General features: G+C 33.9%; 1 protein-coding gene across 4 annotated transcripts in view; it reads right to left on the bottom strand.

The window, feature by feature from the left end:
* LOC149085588 (alpha-1A adrenergic receptor-like) overlaps positions 1 to 25,044 on the bottom strand; it is a 115,886-nt gene that overhangs the window by 19,728 nt on the left and 71,114 nt on the right. For 3 of the 4 annotated variants that reach the window (XM_089233719.1, XM_089233717.1, XM_089233718.1), the window contains exon 3: positions 8,413 to 9,720. In XM_089233719.1, the coding sequence (XP_089089845.1) occupies positions 8,413 to 9,430 (1,018 nt within the window). In that variant the 5' untranslated portion in view covers positions 9,431 to 9,720. Of the gene's footprint in view, positions 1 to 8,412; positions 9,721 to 20,519; positions 21,021 to 25,044 lie in introns of those variants that run through there. The other variant, XM_089233720.1, reaches the window with a different exon arrangement.

The following is a 25,044-nucleotide window of genomic DNA, read 5'->3' as shown; positions in this document are numbered from 1 at the left end:
ATATATATATATAATTATAAATTATATTTCCATGTGTGTGAATCAGTGAAAATTAAACTTTTTTAAAAATAAATAAACTTCGAGTTAGCATCAATATGCAATCTATTGGAAATTGTTTTTCCTCTTGCTAAGTATTTAAAAAAAAAGTTATTTTAATGCAGTGGAACCTCGATCTAACGATACTATGCTGACTAGGAAAAATATCGCTATAGCGGGATTATCGGAATATTAAGAGGCTAGCTACATTATCATCACATACCACTAAATTTATTCTGTGTTTTTGACAACTTCTTTAAATCAGTGTTGTTAGTACCGCCAGAAAATAAGTTTTTAAGAATTTATTCACCATAAAAGATTGTATTTGACAATTCATTAATAAAACTGAATGCATTGCGTAGTGAAAGGGGTCTATCGCATAATAATTTTGTATCTTACACAGAAAGTAGTAATATCAACAATTTCAATAACATTTTTGGTAATTAGATGGTGAAAAATATACCGATGTTATTAGACACCTCCGGAAGAATGAAAAGAAGTGGCGAGGTTAAAAATTATTTTAAATGATTTGGAGCGATTTTAAAAAAACTATCGTTTTGTAGTGGTTACAAATCTTTTAAAAATATCGTTATAGAGGAATTTATCGTAGTAAAGGATATTGTTGTATCGAGAGGAGTTTAAAATTAGACTACAGGTGATTCAAAATAAGATTTAAAAAAATATCGTTGCAGAGTGGGATTTATCATTACATCGGGTATCGTTGTAGCGAGGTTTCACTGTCTTGTATTAAAGAAAAAAAGCAGTAGTAGATAAAAGCCGTGTCAGTTGTACTACAGTAGGTATAATTTCATTACATTTTTCACTCATTATGTATCAATAAATCATAGGTAATTCTCGAATTAAAATAATTTAATTTTATAATGAGAAATTAAAAATTATTTACCCCCTCCCCCCCCACAAAAAAAATATATATAAGCTGTGTAAACGTGGCGAAAAATAATTTTCCTGAAATAGGAGACGAAAGAAAGTGCAAATGTAACATACAGTAGAGCCAGAAAAATCCTCCCCGCGTACATTCGTACACAACCAACCGATGAGGAACAATGGTATCTCCCTTCAGATGATGGGGGGAAAGACAATGGCGTTTGGCTTCGAAATCGATTGCACTCACTCTGCAACATACACCTCGGCAAACCGAAGCAACAGTGTGTGTGTGAGCGAAACGCATACATAATGCTGAAGCGTGAGGCAGAGATAGATAGATAAAAGCGAAGGCATAAAAGAACTTGAAAGAGTTTGCCTTGTCCAAGTCTATACGCTTGATTTACCTTTACGTTTACAAACACAAATACAAAGGCCACAACAGACAAAATGCTCAACGAGGTGACTGAAAAAAGATGCCCATAAAAAGTATGGATGTCGAATATATATCTAAACTACAGGCAATCCAATAAGAGCGATAAAAAACCAATAATTATGATAAAATATAAATATTGCCTATAAAAAATTATGGTTGTTTCATCTAAGCATGGATAGTTTCTCGATTTATCCCAATATGGGAGATTTACATGGAGGAATAAGTAAATATTTATCAAATAGCAAGCTTTGGTTATGACTGGATATTGGCAATGTATATTACACGCACAAGTCAATTGATTCTTAGCACTCAAACAAGAAAAAAATCATTTTCATCGATTCAAGCAAAACCTGCTTATTTTTACGAAAATAAAATTTCATTAAGACATTGGAAATCTTGAAATTCGATTAACCCTGTATGGTTCACCCCATAGACTAAAGATATAATTCTTTTATATCTTTGATATAATTCTGATATTTCTTTTATTCCAACTCTGTGGTTCACCCCCATCAAAAGTATTGAAAAAACTTTTTTTTAGAAAATACGGACGGATGTAAATGGGCGGCGTTAACATATTTTTAATTAAAACAATACATCAGCACAACAATTTAATTAATTAGAGTGGGTTTTTAATTTTCTAAAATAGTTAATCAGGGGTAAAATATACAGTTTGCTTTGATTTTAATGTTATTTATGAATAGATAAAATCTTGTTTAGCAAAGTTAAATAGTTTTTACTTTGAATTTTGTTTCCAATCCCGTCAATTTGGGACGAGTTTATAAATCTCTGAACATATAAAACTTCAGCAGCTCTCAGAAACTGACACCGACAAGGAATTGACTCTTTCTAGATAAAGACGTATTGTATTTACATAGCCATATTTTGAACTGAAATGATACCATAAGATGTACTTTCTAAAATATATTAAAAAAAAACATTGAGAAAAGAAATAGGTATATAATGGGGTTTTTTACCATGTATTTTCTATGTATATTCAAATATAGGTTACAATAGAGCAGTGATTCCCAACATGGGCGTTAACGCCCCCTGCGGGGGCGATGGAATGTTCCAGCGGGGCGGTAGAAGCTACGGGTATAGCATTGGATTCTATGGGTTAGATTGCGTTGGGGAGCGGTGGGAGAAAAAAATTTCTGAAGAAGGGGGCGTTGGGCAAAAAAAGGTTGGGAAACTATGCAATAGAGGGTTAACCACTTATGGTGCTGTAAATATTTCAATATACATTGTATAAATACATGGTAAAAAATCCACTATACGTATTTCTTTTCTCAATTTTTTTGGTATTTTAGAAAGTGAATCTTTTAGTGTCATTTTAGTACCGAATATAGCTATATAAGTGTAATACTTTTTTTACCTAGAAAAAGTTGATTCCTTGTCGGTGTCTTTTTTGAGAGTGGCTCAAATATTACGTATTCAGAAATCTATAAAATCGCATGAAATTCAGGGCTTTTCAAATAAAATTCCAGGAAACAATTATTCAACTTTGGTAAATAAGATTTTAACTGTTTATAGATAACAGTAAAATAAAGGCAAATTGTATATTTTACCATTAATTAACTATTTCAGCTAATTAGAAGGTTCGCTATAATTAATAAAATTGCTGTGTTGATATATTGTTTAAATTAAGTTTCCTAACAGAATCAATTTGCATTTATTTTTGAAAAAAAAATTGAATACGTTTATATAGAGGTTAATGAAATCACATGCACTCTTATTTTCAACATTTCAAATCACTTCCCTCACGGTATTATTAAAAAATATCTTATTAATCTCGATCATTCAACGAATCCACTTACTAATATGAATATGAATTATTCACGTATCGAAAATATTTCAGTATGGAATATAATTCATATTTTAATACAATTTCAATAATAAAAAAAAAGAGAAAAATATTTCTACTGAGAGTTATTCAAAATCGGAATACTCCCGGATAATCGGATTTTTTTTACATATACAGCCAAATCTAGGTAAATCGAATGTGCAGTGGGCGACAAAAGACTTCGAGTTATCGTTAGTTCGTCTTATCGGAAATTTCGATTACAGATTGGTTAAAAGAAAGATTTATTAAAATAACAGTGCTATTTATGAATATCGTATAAGTAACACATGTTGAACTACTGGAGATGAATAAATTCGAAAAGATAAGTTATTCTAATTTAAACATATTTAATTATTGAATGAGAATATTCACAGAAATAAGCTAGTCGTACATATTGTAACATATAAACGGACGCATACATGATTATTCGCATAAATGATACGAATTATAAATAAACCGTATATAAAGATTATTTTCTATCAAGAAATGAAGTGATTTTTTACTGTCTCTCTCTTTTTTGACCTTTCGTGAGACAGTCATAACGGTAAACGAATCTGCTAAATTATGTTGCTAAATGCTAAATTATGTTGCTAAATTCTATTGCTAATTACTAAATTCTATTGCTAATTACTAAATTCTATTGCTAATTACTAAATTCTATTGCTAATTACTAAATTCTATTGTTAATTACGAAATTCTATTTTGCTAATTACGAAATTCTATTTTGCTAAATGTTATTTTTAAAATTTCTCTCATTCCCGAAAACTTCAACTTGAAGGAAGAAAACTTCGAGTTAGGAAAATTTCAACACTAAAATACAAAAAAAGTTCTGGGACTGAGTGAAAACTTCGACTTGAACAGTTATCGGAGTTCGACTTATCGCGAAGTGACTGTACTGTACTTTGTTTTTCAAATGTTTCCAGCAGAATAAAAAAAAAAAAGATGTCTAATAATTACAAAGTCATTTTAGTTCAGAAGTGTTAACCGCAGACACACATCATTATTAAAACTAGAGTTTTGTCTTCGTATTTTTATACGTTAAAAAAAATTAATTAAGCGTTTGCATCTTCGACCGAACTAATTTAGCACGAAGCACCACATTGCGTGACTTGCTGCTTATCCGGATCTTTTTTCTTTTTTTTTTTTTTTGTCCACCGCCCTTTTCTTTGTAATTTCCTTCCTTTTCCAGAGATTTTCCCCTTTATTTCCTACTTTTTTTGCTCAGTGTATGGAACAGAAGCATTTGTTCGTAGATATATCCAGAGCAGAGAGTGGCGCCCAACCCGTCCTCTTCCACTAACAGTAGCTGACATTCCGGAAACAAGTCCAGAAGTCAAAGCATGCAACTTCACTTGGATAATAAATTGAAAATCGAAGCCCACCCTCTGTTTATGAAAGGATAGCGTTTTATTTTATTTTAAATAAGTCAAATTATATCACGAAATTTCAGACTTTCATTTTGTTTTACCATAAGTCTGTTCGTTAGACTTAGCTTACGAAAAATATTACCTGAATAAAAAGACGCAAGAGATCAAACTACTTTTTTGAAAGCGTCTAATTTTTCAAAGAAACTAATGTCATGACTCTGCAACCGGACTTATCCCGTTGCCGAGATTTCTTCCAGCCTAGCTCCGTGGCAGAGTCTGGATCAAAGTGCGTGTACCTAACAGTCTGAGTGCGTATCTGGCAGGGCTAGGTACGCAGATACATGCGATACATAGTAAGGCCTGCAATCTGTATCTAGCAGGACTGTATAGCACTCGAGACAGGAAACAAGTCGTACTCGCCACCTTGTCGTAGTGGGCGTGGGTCTCGGAGCAACTGCGTGACGTCACTCTGCTCAAACACTAACATTTTTTCAAGGAAACACGTATTTTCTATTATGTGTATTATATGCCGAGGGCTGAGAAAAAAAAACCGTTTTTCTCTCACTAAAAAAATTTTTTTAGCAGGCGACATCAGCACACAAAACGTTTCAATTGATGTTGCTTTTTTTATACTTTTTAGTTGGTTATATTTTCTGTTCTTTCAGTGAGTGATCTCTCGTTTATGGTGTTTTAGTGTTACTGGTATGGGCGGGAGGTGAAATCGATAAGCAGAGAAATAGACTAAAATAGGTGATGAGTTACATAACGGCTTTTGATATTAGCATTCAAAATAATAATAATTAACTTCAAACATTTTATTTTATATTGCTTCTCATGTTATTATGTTGCAGTTTGTATTGGTAATAATGAAGTCTCCAATTCTTCTAAAAGCTACACCTAATTCAAAAACAAATAAAAGATAATCAAAAATTATTAGAAAGTTCAAAAGATGATTTAAATTGTGTCTCGATATGGCGTTCAAACAACCCAATAAAAATAAACTAACGTTCGTGATTCAATGAAATGGATCTAAGGAAAATATATTCTCGGTGGAAGTTACCTCATAAGCAAAGGCTACATTTTTTTTATTTTAAATGTTTAAATAGTTGAACGAAGCAAGCCAATAAATATACAAATACTAGTGACAATAATCGAAAAGGTAATTTTGGAATAAAATGGGCAGTACAGAGATTGCAAACTATCGTAATAAACAAGATAGAAAAACGGACGCGCTCGGTTCTGTTTGGGCAATGACCTCACACATAATGTCAGCTTGTAGAAGACTTGTTAGCTGGTACCGACTCCGATGCGTCATGAAACAGCAATTATTATGTATTCCTGGTACCCAGTGTTGTGTTTGATTTTTCAGTGCTGCCATCTATATTTCAAATCGTGAGTGAAGTGAAATGATCGAATATTTGTACCGTTATAGGTCTGTTTGTCTGTGGTGAGACTATTTAACGAGAAGGTCGTCCCGCATTCGCTCCTGATGTTGGGAGCCACAGAAAACCAACTTCAGCCGGCTACCACAGTGGCGCCGGTTCGAACCCGGGTCCTCACGATGCGAGTAAACTGTTATGCACCAGACAATACGCCGAATTATTTCTTACGATCGCTCAAATGCATTTTTTTGTGAATGAATACGATTCGGTGGTTCAATTGACTTCGAAGAAATTATGTGTTACTAAGATTGTGGTAGATTCTATAACCTCTGATTTATTTATTTTTACTATTACAATCTGTGATTCGGTTTTAAGATTGAATTTATGATAATGATAAAAATGCAGAGATTACACACAGTTCTGAAGTAAATTTACATAGAAATAAAATTTTTCTTTTTAATCTGAATGAATTCATGCTCAGTTTTCTTCTGGAAGTTTATCAAGATCTGCATTCGCCAGCAAAAAGAATATACTTTTTCGAAATCATGGTGAGTCAGTGAATCAAAAAGAAATATTTTTTCATCTCAGCACCGTATATGATTAATATGATTTAAAAATACGATGAAAACCTTGAATAACTCCCTCTTTAACAGAAAATAAGAGTAAAAGAATTCACATGCCACAGTTTGAATCGTAAAGCAATGTTTATTCAAGTTTTGTTCCTTTAATTATGAAAGGATGAAACATGTGCTTCTATGAAAACTCAAAGCTCTTTAGTTACGTGAATTTGCGAATGCTGAAGCTGCTACACTGAAAGCAGAATGGTATCATGTTCACAAGCATCACATGCGAAAATTGACTTAAAAAATATTGCATAGATCAAGTGTCGCAAATATACCAGCTTACTTCTTCCTCCAATTCATATGAATGAGCCAGAGAAAATTTTGATATGTACCAAAGGTTTTCATATTCACAAAGATTATAACTTACTTGATTTTCCTGAGACATCTATATAATGATTCGAATTTTGATCTTTTGGCTTGCTTACCTGTATCAGATTGTTCATGTCCTTATGCCACTTGCAGTGCTTCAAATGAAGCAGGGAATAGAATAATACAGCATTTTTTTTATGTATTTTCTATACAAAATTGTATCATGAATTATGATGGCGTTTCACGCACTCTCTCTCTCCGATGAGTACTACCCCAGAAGTTCCTTTCAATTATTGAAAAATTAAATTTCCAAACTGACTTCAAAATGCGTTTGAAAAATTTGAGAAAATAAATTTGAGCAAAAAACTGTTTGCCGTTCAAACAATATCATTTGATATTTTCAGTGACGTTACAGAATAGAAATGATGATGATGATGATGAAGTGATAATATATATTTGTTTCTTTTGATCAAATAGTGGAAGCAGGCTGCTTAACCAGATGAATAGTGAGAATTTCTCAGCCAATGATACATGATCAGATGCCGTTATCTCACGCAGTAACTTATGCGATACTTCACAAGTTGAATCTGATTCGTCTCATATGCTCATATATAGAGTGCTTCATCCCATTAATCTTTAATGCTTCATTCTGAGTAAATATTTTGTATTGAAAAAAAAATTTGATGAATAGCACACGCTTGTAAGTATTTCTATGTGCGAAAACAGAACTCTGTAAATGAAAAATGTAAGTTAAACAGTCATTTCAATTGTAACATTAATTATGGCAACTATAACAAAAGCGAAGAATGATCAAATCATCACATAAGGTGGAATAAATTTCTGTTAATGTAAAAAAAATATTTAATAAATTCCGGTAATAAATAAAACGTGTGGAATATATTAAAAGAATTTTGTAGTTTTTGTAATTTTGTCTGTATTGTGTAACATCAAGCATCAGCAAGTAGGAAGTTCCTGATCAGAAAAATATGATTAAATTTATAACAGGAATTTTGGCTCATGATCATAATAAGAAATTATCGTTGATAAGTTTGAAGAACTATGATAAAAGTATTTTCTTACTTCGAAATATATTCATTAAATTAATCTTTTGCTAAATATAATATATTGAAGAAATTTTATTCGACTTCAAGCAACAATCATGTCAACTGAAGATCGAAAATCCCAGTTTTTATCAAAAACATTTTGGCTTCGATAGCCAAATATTTGACTACATGACGTAAATGTATACAAGTATTTACAGCCGTTAAAGTTATTATAATAAAATATACATATATTTACATCAAAACTGAATTGAAAATTGATTTTTTGTCTTTTTTTTCTAATTTGCACTTGTATTTATTATGAAATTTTAAATTGTTTCTCCCCATACAGCGGATTCAAAAATTTAAATTAATTTACACTTTTTTATATTTTTCGTGAATGTACTTTACGGTAAATGTGCAAAGTATGAACTGTTGTATATAAGGAAATGGTTTATTATTTTTAAACTGGTTAAGTAGAAAAATGTTTGACTTACGAAGAGGTAGAAGGAAGAAGAATGGAAACCAGCAGATGATGAAGACGCCAACGACGATACCCAGAGTTTTGGCAGCTTTCTTTTGGCGTTTGAACTTGGCCAGTCGTCCTTGCAGATTGGCAACTGTCAGCTTCACAGAATGCTTGTCTCCACCGCATGTACCGTTTTTGCCTGTAGCGGAAAGTACATGATGGGCGCCAGCATGAACTCTGAGAGTGAGCTCTTTAGTGACTTCGTGGCCCGTAGACTTGATGACTTTCACTCCAGTTTCGAGAAATTTGGTCTGTTTGACAGCCGCTTTGTAGATCCGGAAGTAGACGACGAATATGATGGCACTGGGCAAGTAAAAGGAAAAAGTGACAGAGAAGAGGACATACCCGGTTTGCTTTGTGACTTCACAGACGTAAGGATTTTCTGGAGGGGGCTCTTTCCATCCCAGTAGAGGGCCCACAGATATAGCGATGGAGAGAACCCACACGAAAATGCAAGCCACGATAGCTCTTGTGTGGGTCACTATGTTAGAGTAAGCAAGCGGTCGAGTGACACCTATATATCGATCTACGCTGATAACGCAGAGACTCAAAATGGACGCAGTGCAGCACAAGACATCCACGGCCGCCCAGATGTTGCAGAATACTGGCCCGAAAAGCCATTGCTTTTGATTGAGCTCTAGAGTAGCAGAGAAAGGTAATACGCTGAGGCCAAGAAGAAGATCGGCCAAAGCAAGATTGACAATGAAGAAATTTGTCGTACTTCGAAGATTTGAAGTGAAACAGACAGCCAGAAGTACGAGCAGATTACCGAAAATCGTTAAAAAGATTATCAATGTAAGGATAGTCCCTTTCACAGCTACCTCTGCCCATTTGAATGTCGTTTCTTCGATCATAGAACCGTTGTTCCAGTCTGACTCGTTCCAACTGCTCTCTGATTCAGTAAGATTTATGATTATTATTGCTATGTCAGATATTTTGTTCATGTTTGACAGTGATAGATCCTCTAGTTCCGAAGTAACATCCATTACTCTTCTTCGGGATAGCTCCTATCTTAGACTCTGCCAATGATTTGATATTCTTTGTAAGCTACTATAATGTCCTTACGAAGAGCCAGTACTTGTGACCCGGTGGTAACGATATGAAATATGCAATAGTCCTTCATTGGCGCATTTCAATCTCCCTAGTCAGTTATGTATTGTGTTATCTTTCCTTTTACATTCAACATTTTGCTAAGGTTTTCTAAGTAGCGGCGTGATATAATTTTCCTTCATTCCGATACTTTTCTGGGTATTCTCGTATCACTTGACATCCCCTCCTGAAGAAAATAAAAATGATTGTTAAATAATTATCTCCATCATCAAAAAGTTATGACGTGTATAAATCCAACAACGTAAAAATAAAAGAGAGCAACGGCACATAAAATATGTGAGAAGAGATTTGCGAAATGACTCAAATGACTATTGATTATTTGTATTGTTCAAATTTAATAAAATTAAATAAATTGGTCGGAAAGTATTGAGAACCTTTTTTTATGAATATACAGTGTGTATAGCTAGCTACCAGCACGCACCGCATTTTACTGGTGAAACGTTGATTCTAGAGGTCTAGTTAGAAAAAGTATCCAAATAACGTGTATAAAAATTCAGATGCTCCATTCATGTTGTTGCAAGGGGTTGTTTAGTTATTAAAATAAAAAAAACTTCTTATACAGACACCCTGTGCTCAAAAACTCAATAAGAAAGTTGTTGCCCTGTCTCTCCTTATGCGAACAAAAAAACAATCGCACTTTTTTAAAATAATAACGTGATCTTCACGTATAAGGGATCAGCATGATCCGTCCAGGGAATTTGTTTGCGTTAGATTAGTAGACATCCATGCCCGAATCGGCACTTAAAAGTGTTTTCAAGTGCAATATCCACTGAGATGTTTGAATTCAAAAAATAGATGAAAAAGTTCGGGGAAAAAAACAGGATAAAAATCGGGGGTAAACAAGTCACCCACACTTATTTGTTTTTTGTACTTTTTAAAAATATGGAAGTTTTTGTTGTTATCAGGAGAAACAGACCAAAAACTTTCTCGTTGGGTTTTTGAGTACAGGGTGTCCGCATAAAAAATTATTTTTTTTTATCTTAATAACTATACATCCCCTTGCAACATGAATGACGTATCTGAGTTCTACATGTTACTTGGATACTTTTTCTGATCGGAAGTATGCCTCTAGGATCAACGGTTCACGAGTAAACTGAAGTGCGTGCTGGCAGCTATGTGCACCCTGTATAGATTCATTTGTTGTCTCATACTTAGATGAGACAATCATAATGTTTTATGGGCAGTATATTTATATTTTATCATAATTATTGGCTTTTTACTGCTCTTATTGGGTTACTTTATTTTTGATACATATAGTTTCGATACACAGGCTGTCCCAAATTGTTTGCACAGCAGATATCTCTGTAGCCGTTGACTTTCGAAAAATACTTTCAATTACAAAAAGTTTTCAAATGGCCTGCAGTTACTTCAAATTTCCAAACTTGTTTGACGGGTCGTGTAAATGAAAAAATAGAGAAATTAACTTTTTATACAGTCCTCGTGTGCTCAGAAACCCAATTAGAAAGTTGTTGTCCTGTCTCTCTCGAGGATAACAAAAAAATTTACACGTTTCTAAGTGTGATATTGACTGAGGTATTAGAATTCGAAAAACGGAGGAAATTAGTGAAAAAAACAGCGTTAAATGCGGGTAAAACGGTTTTTCCGCATTTAGAGTTGTTTTTCAACAACCTTCCTCCATTTTCCGAACTCTAATATCTCAGTGAATATCACACTTAGAAACGTGGAATTTTTTTTGTTGGCATCAGGAAAGACAGGGTAGCAACTTTCTAATTCGTTTTTGAACACAAGGGGACTATATAAAAAGCTGGTTTCTTTATTTTTTCATGCATACGGCCCCTCAAAAAAAATTGTGAAATTTACGTATCTCTGATAATCATTAATAAATGTAATAAATTAGGAATATGTGAACAGAATTTATCAAACATACAAAAATGATCGGTGATTAAGCATAATATAGCCAGCAATCATGCATAATCACCTTATTTATCACATATACCGTAATATCCGTACATCTACAGTTTTAATGGATCTCAAAAAATGCGATATCATACAATAAACTTTCCATAGTGAGAACTTATGTAGACAATATATATATATACAGGGCGCATAGCAAACGGGAGCATGGCATTTGCGAACCGTTGATCCTATAGAGGCATACTTCCAGTTAGAAAAAGTTTCCAAATAACGTGTAGTACTCAGATATGTCACTCATGTTTCAAGGGGGTTGTATAGTTATTAAAATTTAAAAAAAAAACTTTTTCTACAGTCCCCTTGTGCCCCAAAACCCCACCTAGAAAGTTGTTGCCCTGTCTCTTCTGATGCCAACAAAAAAAATTCCACGTTTCTAAGTGTAATATTCACCGCGATATTCGAATCCGAAAAACGGTGGAAAGTTGAGAAAAAACAGCTCTTAATGCGAAAAAACCGTTTTATCAACATTTAACGCTGTTATTTTCCCACAAATTTACTCTATTTTTCAAATTCTAAGATCTCAGTGAATATTGCACCGTAAAAAATAGAATTTTTTTCGTTGGCCTCAGAAGAGAAAGGGCAACAACTTTTTAATTGGGTTTTTCAGCACATGGGGACCGCGTAAAAAGTTAATTTCTTTATTTTTTTCATGCATTTTATTATTCATTTTTTTTCCTCTCAAACAAATTGAGATTTTAAGTAACTGCACGTCATTTGAAAACTTTTTGTAATTAAAAGTATGTTTCGAAAGTCAACGGTTACAGAGATATATGCAAAAAATTTAAGACATCCTGTATATTCAACATCCATATTTTTTATGGGCAACTTTTTTCAGCCCCCTCGTTGGGAATTTTGTCTGTTGTGGCCTTTGTACTCGTATATATATATCTATATATTTACATATTATTTATCCATCATATTTCATATAGCGGGTGGAGTAACTTTTTTCTGCTTGCGGGTATAGGCTCGAATACTTGCTTGGGTATGGATGTCCAGGTGTTCAAAACAAGGTTATAAACTGTATGTTCAAGTCTAATTAACCCATTAGCCTAAAAAACAATTTTAGTATGAATAAATATGTTCCGAACTAATTTTAACTGGATTCATCGAACGCCGATACGATTCGCAGAAGTTAGAAATTGCTTGTTGTGACAGAAGACAGGTCGGTAATCACTGTTTAGTGGGCAATTAAACTCACCCTCATCTTCTGTGCGCAGTTTATTAATAATTATGCTCACCGCAAATAGTTTACTGCGGAAATATCGTTTGCAAGATTTTTCTGCCCACGCTTTCCGTCATTTAATTACCTTGTGTAACGCTTGCTTTGTATATGATCAGAACACGCAGTCGCGCGTCTACTCAACTGAGAAAACGCGGCAAGAGCACACGAAATGGTCCAAGTTACGTTGAAGTTTGATACTTGCTATGGTACCACGTACAGCTCTGATTTCATGGTATTTGGAGGAGCTACATTATTATTATATCAATGAACGCGATCACAACTGCTCAACAAATTTTTTTTTCATGTTCCCGGTTCGTCTTTGTCAGAAAATTTCTTGAAACAGGGGTACAACGCAAATGGCGACGTGTCCACAGAAAAAGCTTGCTACCGCAGAGAGTCCCACATCGAGGGGTTAGCGCACCAAGCTCTAGATGAGTATAAAAAAAAAGGCTGCCTTTCGGAATAGGCAATAAATCACGGTCTGATTAGCCCTCGTGGGCAGAAAATGACAGTGGTGCGACAAAAATGATCAATTCATGTTCTCAACGAAATTTTAACGGTTTTAAGGTATATCGGACTGCTGATTTTAAAACTGGTGTTGGTTTTGCCGAATTGGCTCTAGTTTTTCAGATAATGCATACTCTCAACGTTTCAATATACAGTGAAACCTCGATAAAACGATAATATGTGGACCACGAAAAATATCGTTGTCGAGGGATGATCGTTATATCGAGAGGCATAATTGTCATCACGCATCACCAAATTTATGCTGCTGTTGGCATCTTTTCTAAATCGGCATTGTTAGTACCACCAGAGAATAAGCTTTTAAGCATTCAGTAGCCGCGAAAAGTTGTAAATTCATCAGTTAAATCATAAAATTTAGTTAAATGCGTTGCCCCTGTAAAGAGCTTTACCGCATTTCACTATTGTGTCTCTCTTGCGCAGAAAACAGTAACACCACCAACTTCATTGACATTTGACACTTGAGGTGCAAATAATGATGTTATCAGACACCTTCGCGGAAGAACGAAAACAAATGACGAAGTAAAATTAAATTCTAGATAATTTTGAGTGAAATATAAAAAATACCGTTGTAGCGGTTTCAGTATCTCTTAAAAACTTATCGTTATGGAGGGATTTATCGTAGTAAAGGATATCATTGTATCGAGAGGTGTTTAACATTAGACCATAGGCAATTCTAAACAAGATTTGAAAACATTATTGTAGAGGGTAGTACGTTGTAGAAAAGTATCGTTATATTGAGTATCATGGTAGAGATGTTTTATAGTCTGCAGCCACTAATTTTTGCTTTGAATTTTTTATTAATTTTCCTATTTTATACACTATATTATTACATTTATATGATGATCAGACATAAGTGGTATTTATTGATATGTATTACTGATTTACATTTCGCAAAGTTTCAATATGATTTGTAAGATGCTTTTGTATTACCATTGAAATTTGAATTTCGCGTTATTCCAAAAATACAGCCAATCTGACAAAATCAATGTCAGATTCGAAATCAGTGACCCAGAATTACCTTAAAATAATTGAAAAACTTTGGCAAAAAAACCAGAGTGTCAAACAGTGTGCTATATTTTTACCATTGGTTACACGCAGAACCAAAGAGGCGTAGTTATTTGTGATTTCCAGTACAGCGCAGATGAATCAAATGTTTCATGTTAGATTTCCGTTTGAACAGTGATTCTCAAACTATGGTCCGCGGACCAGAGGTGGTCGATGGCAGGATTGATAAAATTATTCATCCATTGTAACTGATATTAGTAATATTCATATGGGATCAAATAAAATTATACCTTCATACATCATCGTGCACGATCGAGGATAATGCATGATATTGATATTGCGATCTTAAATAGGGGGAAATCACTGAATTTTACCAAAAATTGAAATTCATTGCTACAAGTGCAATTTGCTAACTACTGCAAAAATTGTTGAAGGGTGTGGGAATAAAGCGCTGGTACAAATCACAGTTTTCAAAAATGTATAGTATTTCACGAAAAAAATAAATATTCGAATGATCTGATGACCACATATTTCATTGAGATTATCATATTTCATTATTTCATTAAAATACGGTAGACTGGGTTCTTGAATGATAATCCGTGAAATATACAGGGTGTTCTGTTAATGGACCGACAAACTCAGAGAATTGCTTGTAGACATCAAGAGAAACAAAAATTGCAATGGAGCATGGTGTCGCAAACCACGTTGAGAGGGCGGAAACCGCGAAAACGTATGCAGGTTTCGACCGTCACGCTGGAACGACAAAAAGTACAATAATAACTACAAAACGATTTATTTGATGAATTATTACAAGATTTGTTGGAAGTGGCGGCCGCTGACGTCATTGCTCAGTCTACAACGACGTAAAAACGATTCCCGGACGCGGTCGAAGATACCAGAAAAGCTTTTGATGTCTGCCGCAGTATTGACAATCCGCGCTATGAGATCCTCCGGTCTGTCCACAGCCATCGCATAAACGAGTGATTTCAGGTGACCCCATAGGAAAAAGTCACACGGATTGAGATCCGGCGAATGTGGAGGCCAAGCAACGGGTCCCGCGCGTCAATCCAATTCCTTGGGTATGAAACATCGATTTGCGTTTTTCGCTATTTTCACCCTCTCAACGTGGTTTGCGACACCATGCTCCATTGCAATTTTTGTTTCTCTTGATGTCTACTAACAACTCTCTGAGTTTGCCGGTCCATTAACAAAACACCCTGTGTACCGGACATCGCCAATTGTGATCAAAACCATTGCCAAAAGTAGGCACAAAGTCAAATAAGTATCATTGAAAAAGCGGGACAAATTTATAAAAAAAATGCCGGGAAAACGAAAATTACAAGTATGTCTCGTAATACAGGACACAAGTGGTCCATCAAATTGTTTTAGACATTTTCCTGGTCAAATGGTTTTAGACATTTTCAATGATACTTATTTGACTTTGTAATAAGTCGTTAACACACGCATCTCACATATTTGTCCGGTTTAACGTTTTTTTTCTGCAATTTTAATAACGATCAGTGTTTGTGCCTGCTTTTGACAATGTTTTTGCTCGCAATTGGCGATGTCTAGTGTACAGTGTGTTCTGTTAATGGACCGACAAACTTAGATGGTTGTTGGTAGGCATCAAAATAATGAACAAAAATTATGATGAACATGGTGTCGCAAACCACGTTGAGAGGGTGAAAATACCGAAAAACTCAAATCGATGTTTCATACTCAAGGAGGTGGATTGACGCGCGGGACCCGTTGCTTGGCCTCCACATTCGCCGGATCTCAATCCGTGTGACTTTTTCCTATGGGGTCACCTGAAATCACTCGTTTATGCGATGCCTGTGGACAGACCGGAGGATCTCATAGCGCGGATTGTCATTACTGCGGCAGACATCAAAAGCTTCTCTGGTATCTTCGACCGCGTCCGGGAATCGTTTTTACGTCGTTGTAGACTGAGCAATGACGTCAGCGGCCGCCACTTCCAACAAATCTTGTAATAATTCATCAAATAAATCGTTTTGTAGTTATTATTGTACTTTTTGTCGTTCCAGCGTGACGGTCGAAACCTGCATACGTTTTCGCGGTTTCCGCCCTCTCAACGTGGTTTGCGACACCATGCTTCATTGCAATTTTTGTTTCTCTTGATGTCTACAAGCAATTCTCTGAGTTTGTCGGTCCATTAACAGAACACCCTGTATACCGGACACCGCCAATTGTGAGCAAAAAACATTGCCAAAAGTAGGTACAAACACTGATCGTTATTAAAATTGCTGAAAAAAAAAACGTTAAACCGGGCAAATATGTGAGATGCGTGTGTTTACGACTTATTACAAAGTCAAATAAGTATCATTGGAAAAGAGGGACAAATTTATAAAAACAAGTCGGGGAAAACGAAAATTACAGGTATGTTTCGGGATCAACAGGCAGACAATTATTCAATCATTATACTTCAATCATAGTTAGAAAAACTGATTACAGATGGCGGAACTACACATAACAAGCATTACACAGGAACAAACTTCACGCGCACATTCAATCATTTACCCCAATTCGTTAGAATTTAATTCGTCCGCAGGGGAATGTGGACGACGTGCATGTATGGTTTAGCAGTAGTAGTGTATAACAAAAATGAAATTCTTTGAAATTTTCGTTGAGTATAATCGTGCTGCATCTACTACTGCTATATATATATGTTATATATATATCATTATTATTTAATTAACACTCATTATATATATATATATATATATATTTTAAAATTATTGGTTTTTACGTTTTGGTTTCTATGTGACATTGTCAATTTTTCAGATTCACAATATAGTGTAGCTATTTCAGATATTTAAATAACAGAACTATTAAAATGCCAATAGTCTATTAAATATTTTTTAAATTAATATCGAATTTCCGTGTAACCAAGTCAGTTTATTCCGTCCGAAGCGAAAAATTCATTGTGGAGAAATAATTATCAGTATAAAGTAAGCAATTTAACGAAATGAGTTGTATATATAAGTTACTGCCAAAGCCCGAAGTAGGCCAGTTCGCGAACTGGTCAGCGCAGTTGATCCGGCAAATGTCCGAATTTCGGGCTCCTGCTGGGCTTTGCCGGCCCCTATTCGTCGATCCCTATATATGGCTCATTAAGATGTCAATATTCAGATTCCTTTGATCGTTAGAGTTGCCATAGCTTATACACAGGGCGATTCAAAACTCAACGTTCAAACTTTTAGAGGAGGTAGAAAACTCAAAAATAAAACAGGATCACATAAGAGAATGCATGACCGGAAACCCCAACCTGATCAGCTGGAGGATAAACAAAGATGTAGAAATGACAAGCTAATAATGGGTGGAAAAACTCTTTATTTAGCGATATATTTAGCCTGGATTTCTTTTTGTGGGGGACCCTGAAAGCCATGTTCTACGAGACACCCGTTGACTCTGACACCGACCTCGTCGCAGCTGCAAACGTCCACGAAACGCCCGGGTATTTTTTAAAAAGGGTTCGACAATCAATGCGTCGCCGTTGTGAACCGTGCATAACTGTGGATGGTAGGAACTTTGAGCACTTGTGAAACTTAACGTGTAGAAGAACTGTCCTCGTGTAAAGTATCGCTAAATAAAGTTTTTCCACTCATTATTCGCTTGTCATTTCTGCGTCTTCGTTTATCCTCCAGCTGATCAGGTTGGGGTTTCTTGTCAAACATTCTTGTGTGTGATTGTTTTTTTTTCGTGCTTTTTTCCACCTCCCCTAAAACTTTGTACGTTGAGATTTGAATCACCCTGTATATATAAACAAAGCCTGTATATATATAAACATTCTTGTGTGATATTTAAATTTCTCTCCATAGAAAAACGCGTTACCAAGAAGTGTGTTACATTGAGATTCTACTGCAATAGAAAAATTGGCTATAAGTTAAATAGAATTTTTCACGATATTTTTAATGTTTAAATATACAGTGAAATCTCGCAACAATCGCTACAACGACACTTGATATAACGGTGAATCCCTCAACAATGATTGTTTTAAATCTTGTTTGGATTCGCTGTAGTCTAATATGGAACTCGCCCCGATACAATGATATCCTTTACTACGATAAGCCCCTATGACGATTGTTTTTTTTTTTTTGATTTTGAAACCGCTACAACACTAATTTTTTACATTTTGTTCAAAATCAATTTCAATATAATTTTAAATTCTTCGCCCGTTTCTGTTCTTTCCAGCATGTTTAATGATATCAGCATTTTGCACTATCTAACCCTCTGAAAGTGTTAATGAAGTTGCCGTGAAGCTATTTTCTGTGTAGCACACAATAGTGCTGTGTAATAAAGTACTTTGCAGGGTGAACAATTAACTGAATTTTATACAACTAATAAATAAGAATTTTCTGCTGCGAATAAATGCTTATAAATGCATTTTATGATGGCAGAAACAACGCAAATTCAGAAGAGTTGTCCATGATAGCGACTGATAATGCTACCTCTCGATTTAACGATAAACTCTCTACAACGACATTTTTTTCTTGGTCTGCAGATTGTAGCGCTATACAGAGGTTTCACTGTTTTTTGTCGTAAAGATTAGCAATAATACTTCTGTACGTTGTTAATTGCTCTTTATGCGCTCTGCATGTATAAAATGAACAAAGATATACATCTCACTTAACTAAGGAATATTTCGAATCCATAAGTAAGGAAAGCGCTGTGCAAATGAATTGTCCTTTTAATATTCTCCCAACAAAGCCCAAGCATTATAGCAGTCTGACATTGTAGACACGAAAAAAAATAGATATGTTGTTTCGTTTTAAACAATTCATCGATTTATAAAACAAGAAACGGCTACTGTGTGATCAATGGCCGTCTGTTGAATGCTGATATCAGTGATTGATTGCCCCGAATCTGTTACAACGATGTAAATGAATTGTTGGAAAGATGTATGATGACATTTTTGTTTTTGGATGTTACACATGAGAAAGCAGAAGAAAAAAAAACCATAAGCAAATGTTTTGTTTCTCGAGAAACCTCGTTGTGCCAGGTTAAATTTATAACACATAATCGATTTAACTCTACTGGCACCTTGACGAAAATAAAAGTAGTTGGAATTCTGCACGCATACATTAATCTTTGGACTCGGGTCTGGAATTAAAGTGTTTCAAGAAAGTTAAAACTATATAGTCAACTGTCACAATTAAAAGAAGTAAATGGTAATATATAAGATAGAAACGAGATAATTAGACACTTAGCAATTATTGGAAAGCACATTTTAACGAAGTACTTTATTTTGAAAATTTTTATATTCCTTATACAGACAAAATATTTAAAATTGGTGTTATGCTAAAATGTAAAGTTTTTAAGGACATGAAACTGTGTAATTTTTTTAAGTGAATGAAACACTAAACTCAATAAATTTAATACTAACGTAATTTTCTATTTTATACGCTGAAAAGACATCTGCATTTTTCTTAGAGTGGATTATATACCGCTTGTGTATTATTACCTGTAGATTTTTCTCCTGACAAGTTGGATTAAAAGTATTTTCCCAAACAATTCACAAAAATAATTATTTTTATGTATTTGAGATGGCGTATAAATGCGAGTGTAAGAGCATGGGTTATGGAATGGCATTTTTTTTTCAAAGTAGGAAAATTTACAATACGGACTATACAACACGGATTGTATGCAAGAAATTAGGGTTAATTTTTTTAGCAACAATAAACCAATGACACAGAAGATAGATATATTTTTTTACAAAATTTCATGTGATTCTAAGTTAAAACATCTTTCTAAAAAGCTACCGCATGAGAAATTAAATTAGTCTATTGTAAAATCTTGCATTTTCTATGCGGAAACAGTTTGAAATAGGATGTTTCGATTTACTCATACTTTTTGATATATTATATTTTTATCAATTTATCATTGATAATCTTATGATTCTAAACATTTTTCAAATCAATGTGGCTTATCAAAATTATATGAGAGCTGCGTAGATTGTTGTTTTACATATTTACTCAATGATGTAATACGATTAGAGGTCTTTGAAACCTTCAAAATTTAATTTATTGATACATATAAATTATATTAGTGAATATCTATACGTGGTAAAAATTTTGTATCACGCATAAGGAAATGTATTTCTTGAAAGGAAATTTCCTTTATGTATAAAATATCATTGTTTTAATCATGAACGAAACACTCTCTACTGAAATTTATAATATTAAACATTATTTTATAAAATATGCTCTTTGGAACCTAAATGAAGTTATGTGGAATAGAAATGAAAAGTAACAATCTCTTACCGTATGTAACGTACACGTTCAGCGAAGATAAATTTTCTATGTTCGTTTCGGCGCAACTAACTTCATTAGAGTTCATAGGGTGCAATAAAGTTTTTGCTCAAAATCCAACTTTGCCAAGCGTTCACAAAAATCCATAAAAAGCCGTTTTGAACCTAGCTAATTATATGTTTTCTTTCGCGAAGCACTGGAAAAAACTATTTTACCATACATGTCTAAACGGTTAAAATGTTGATGAAAATTTAAATGTTTCATCACGAAATTTACTTTGCTTCACTAAGATTCAATAGCATTTTTCCACGTTTTGTAACATAACTTCTATAACGATTTTCTAGAAGTGTGGTGCTCTGATAACCACAGCACCGAATAGTTGACCGCACATGGTTCCCACGTTGTATGACCAATGTGAGTATAACAGGGTACTTTTGTAATGTTGATTCAGGAAAAAAATGATCACCGCGCTCGATAGCTAACGAAGTAATGATGTTTCAGTAGGTCGACTACAGAACTATAAAGATTCAGGAGCGCTGACATCGCCCCCGACTACAGTGCCATCATCCGACGGTATTCGATATAACCAAATTTTTGTCTTTTTTCACGCGTATTTATATTCTTCTCATTAAAACTACCTCACCTATTGACACCAACGACTCTACCAACTGCAATAAAATTTATCTTAAATACAACAACAAGAACTGCGTATATATATATAGTGTGTGTGAATACTGTCTTATACTACTTTCTTTCCTTTTCACATAGGAAAAAAGTTTGAATTCAAATAAAGATTGTTTCAATTGTTAAAATTCCCTTCGTCATTTTTTTCTATATTTGCATTTCTGGTTAATGTTTAGGGAGGTAGCATTCAATTTCTACGGCACTTTGTTGAATTCAGGCTTGAAATGAATTTTTTGCAGTTTGGAAAAAATGCATTATCTGGTGTACATAAATTTCATGCATTTGAAATAACAGAAATGTGAAAATCTTACTATTGAATTTGCAAAAATCGCTATCAGTCATTGAATTCACACAAGCAAAAAAAATAAACAATAATAATAACATAAATAAATAAAAATATTTCGTTTTCTTTGAATTTTATTTTACCCCCTCCCGTCTCTCCTCTATTCTAATATAAGATGCTTGAAGAATAATTTTGCATTTAGCAAATAAATACACAAGAAACAGTAAATATATCTGCATTTTTCAAATAGCTCTGCGTAATTTTATGTATACGTCAGTTTATATATATATTTGAAAAATGCAAATATATTTACTGTTTGTTGTGTATTTATTTGCTAAATGCAAAATTATTCTTCATTGTATATATATATATATATATATATATATATATATATATACACACACATATTGCGTTTTTCAGCATTGTATATATATATACAGTGCCGAAAGACGATTAAATACATTGTAATTTTGAGAATAATAATGTGAAAACAGGAGCTGTAGGAAAATTAATAACCGAAGAACCGTTTATAGTCAAAAACAAACATACTGCAATTACATTATAGTTATTTATCGCGTCTTCTAGATCACATTGTAACTATCATTGCAACACAATTCTCACATATCACCATTCGTAAAATGAATTAGCATAAGAGAGACGATGCGGCTAAAATTTCAAGTCAAACGAATTCATTAGCTCTAAATTGAAACATGAAACCGCACTTGGCTCTCTGACAATTTAAGACTGAATTGTATAATGACGTTATCGTTCTCTCTCCCACCAGGTAAGTGATTTCTGTTGTGTCTATCGGGTTTGCACTTAGTTAATGCACAGTTTATGACCATGAAACAACAGTAATTTTTAAATCTTTAGCTCTTAATCGAGAAAACTCAATCATTTTTATATATATATTTTGTATCGATTAAGCATTTTTCGTGTGAACATTTTTTCTCAATACAAATACGTTTCTCTTGTGCAACCGTTATTTATTAGAATTATAAATTTAATGGGTTTTTGCACAACTTATATATTTAACGCATTATCGTATTCCCTCACATTAGCTGGCATGCCGGGAAAAAGCGAGGGAGACCAATATGCCGGGAATACGCGTATTTTCTTACATATAATGCCAGAAAATCCAAGTCACATGTGTTCCGGGAAATTCTTATTTGGTCTCTAAGGATCGATTGAATTGAGTGATTTGAATCTTGTCTGTTCTTAGGATTTAAGAACTCTTTTTGTTTATAACTAACTATTTTCAGATAACTGTCTTTATGTTTGTGCAGCCACAAATTTTGATTTATTAAAAACTGTCCGATATGAGCATATTTTTTTTGCATAGGTTCGATGAATTAAACTCAGTACTGAGTCTTACATAGACTGCGGAGCATTTCCGTATTCTTTGATGGCTGCAAGACAAGTGCAAAATTGGAATGAGCAGAGCGAAAGTTTAGAAAACCGCACTGCCAAAACATAATGTTGTGTTAGAGAAGTTACAGTACATTTTTCCAATTTTTGAATATACGGCGCGGGAAAAACGTGTAGAGTATCCACATTTCTTATCAGGTTGACGATAAATACATTAGAGCTATAAGTGAATGTTCAATTTTTAATTATGGTTATTATATTCCTGGGCAAAACAAGTTTTCCCACAATGAAAAACTATTATATTATTCTGATTTGCTTATTTATTCAGTACTTAATATAAATTGATATCAATCTTTTGAATGTACTCCACGATACTTATAAAACTTCGATTTTACTGGCGTGTCTAGAACAAACCAGACTCCAACATTAAAAAAAACTTTTGTCCCCTGGGTTTCACTGCATTCTAGCTAATGCGGGAGAATACAGTATGTATTTAATAAAGCAATATATAATTTCTGTACTTCAGTGTCATTTTCGTCCATGCTCAAAGGATATACGACGTTTCCTATTTGACAGAAGTAGTTGGATATGAATGAAATGAGTTATATATTTTTCTCTGTGGCACGAGAAAAATAGACTTTTCTGACAGTAATAGTAGACTACGTTAGACATAGAATTCAGGAAAGTGGCTTAAAATAACCTAAACCTGGTACATGTAGAATTCATACGTCCCTAACAACGTAAAAAATATATTTCTATTATTTCTCACGTTGCTGCTGAAACTAACATTGCAGTGCACTTCGGTTGATTTGATGGCAATATACTTCTTAATCATTACCATTCATTTTCTCGACCGAACGAAAAAAAAAAATTGATAACGAAAATGTGTGTGTTTATTAGTTGTCATAAAAAATTCAGCATTTCCTTTCTCAATAATCGAGAACGTAAAGTTAATAATTCAAACTATTGCACATCATATCAGTTACAATATCATAAATTACGATGTATTTTGTTTTTGCTTCGTATCAAAGTCGTTTTCGCATTCGAATTGTCTAGACAGGGGCTTACATGTCGAAGCCGATTCCTAACTGGTACGCAAAAATATCTATGCTCTAACCTAGTTTCAAACTAAAAATGTCGAAGAGTGCAGGTTTGAACGCTATAAAATGCGTTGGTTACTTCTTACATGATGTTCAACATTTAAAAAGATTCTTATACTAATATTAATTTTGAAAAATAAAAAATAAAATGATAATCACATGGTTTTTGTTCACAGAAGGAATCAACGAAAAAGGCAAATAAAAGGGCAAAACTACGAATTTCGTTGGTTTCTTCTGTGATTATATCAGACAAAGAAATATTACTCTGTCATAGTGTTTGCTTTATTACAAAATATACATATACAGTAAAACCTCGCTTTTGTGGTCACCGGCAGGGCAAAAATAATTCGCCCGTAAGAGAGGGGTGACCGGTAATCAGGGGTTTGAAATGCATACTTGTATTATGCAAGAGGAAATTATTATTTGGCCGTAAAAGTGGGGTGACCGCATCTGAGGGGTGTCCGTTAAGAGAGTTTTACTGTAATTGCAAAAAAAAAAAATTTGAGACAATCTTGGAAATAATAGATGAGAAACGTACGAACGTTTATAACTAATGTTAAAAATTAAAAAAAAAAAGAAATAGCATGTGTGACAATACCTTTTTGAAACTATTTCTTGGCATATACACCGAGACGCTTATGTTTTTGAAAACATAATTTTGAAAACTTGAGGTATTCACATTCACAGGGTGTGCCTACGTCAATTTTCAATATCCAAGAAACTGAAAAGGTATTGTGTATATCTTTCAAGTACACTGCTCAAGGCTGGTTTTGTTCTGGAAGATTTAGGGGGATTTTGAGGAACTGATTTCCCGAATCTAGAATTGGTTTTGTCAGATTGGCTCTAGTTTTTGAGATAAAGTGAAAATTAAATTCCAATTCTGATACATAAGTAGCACACAAGTCATATTGTTGCAGTATCTCAAAAACTAGAACCAATTCGGCACAACCAACAACAGTTTTGAAATCAGCATCCCCAATTATACCCTAAAACCATTAACATTTCCTTAAGAACCTGATTTTTTTTGTTGAGCAGTGATATCATTCACCTAAGTTTCATCTCAACCATTCAGAATTGCTTCTGAGCGTTTAGCAAGCATTTT

This window comes from Pholcus phalangioides, unplaced genomic scaffold, assembly GCF_987345545.1.
Source record: "Pholcus phalangioides strain wild (caught in Gottingen) unplaced genomic scaffold, Ppha-v1.0 ptg000007l_1, whole genome shotgun sequence".
NCBI classification, from domain to species: Eukaryota; Metazoa; Arthropoda; class Arachnida; order Araneae; family Pholcidae; genus Pholcus; species Pholcus phalangioides.
Note: the sequence above shows the minus strand (reverse complement) of the source record. Positions and strands in the feature narration are given on the sequence as shown.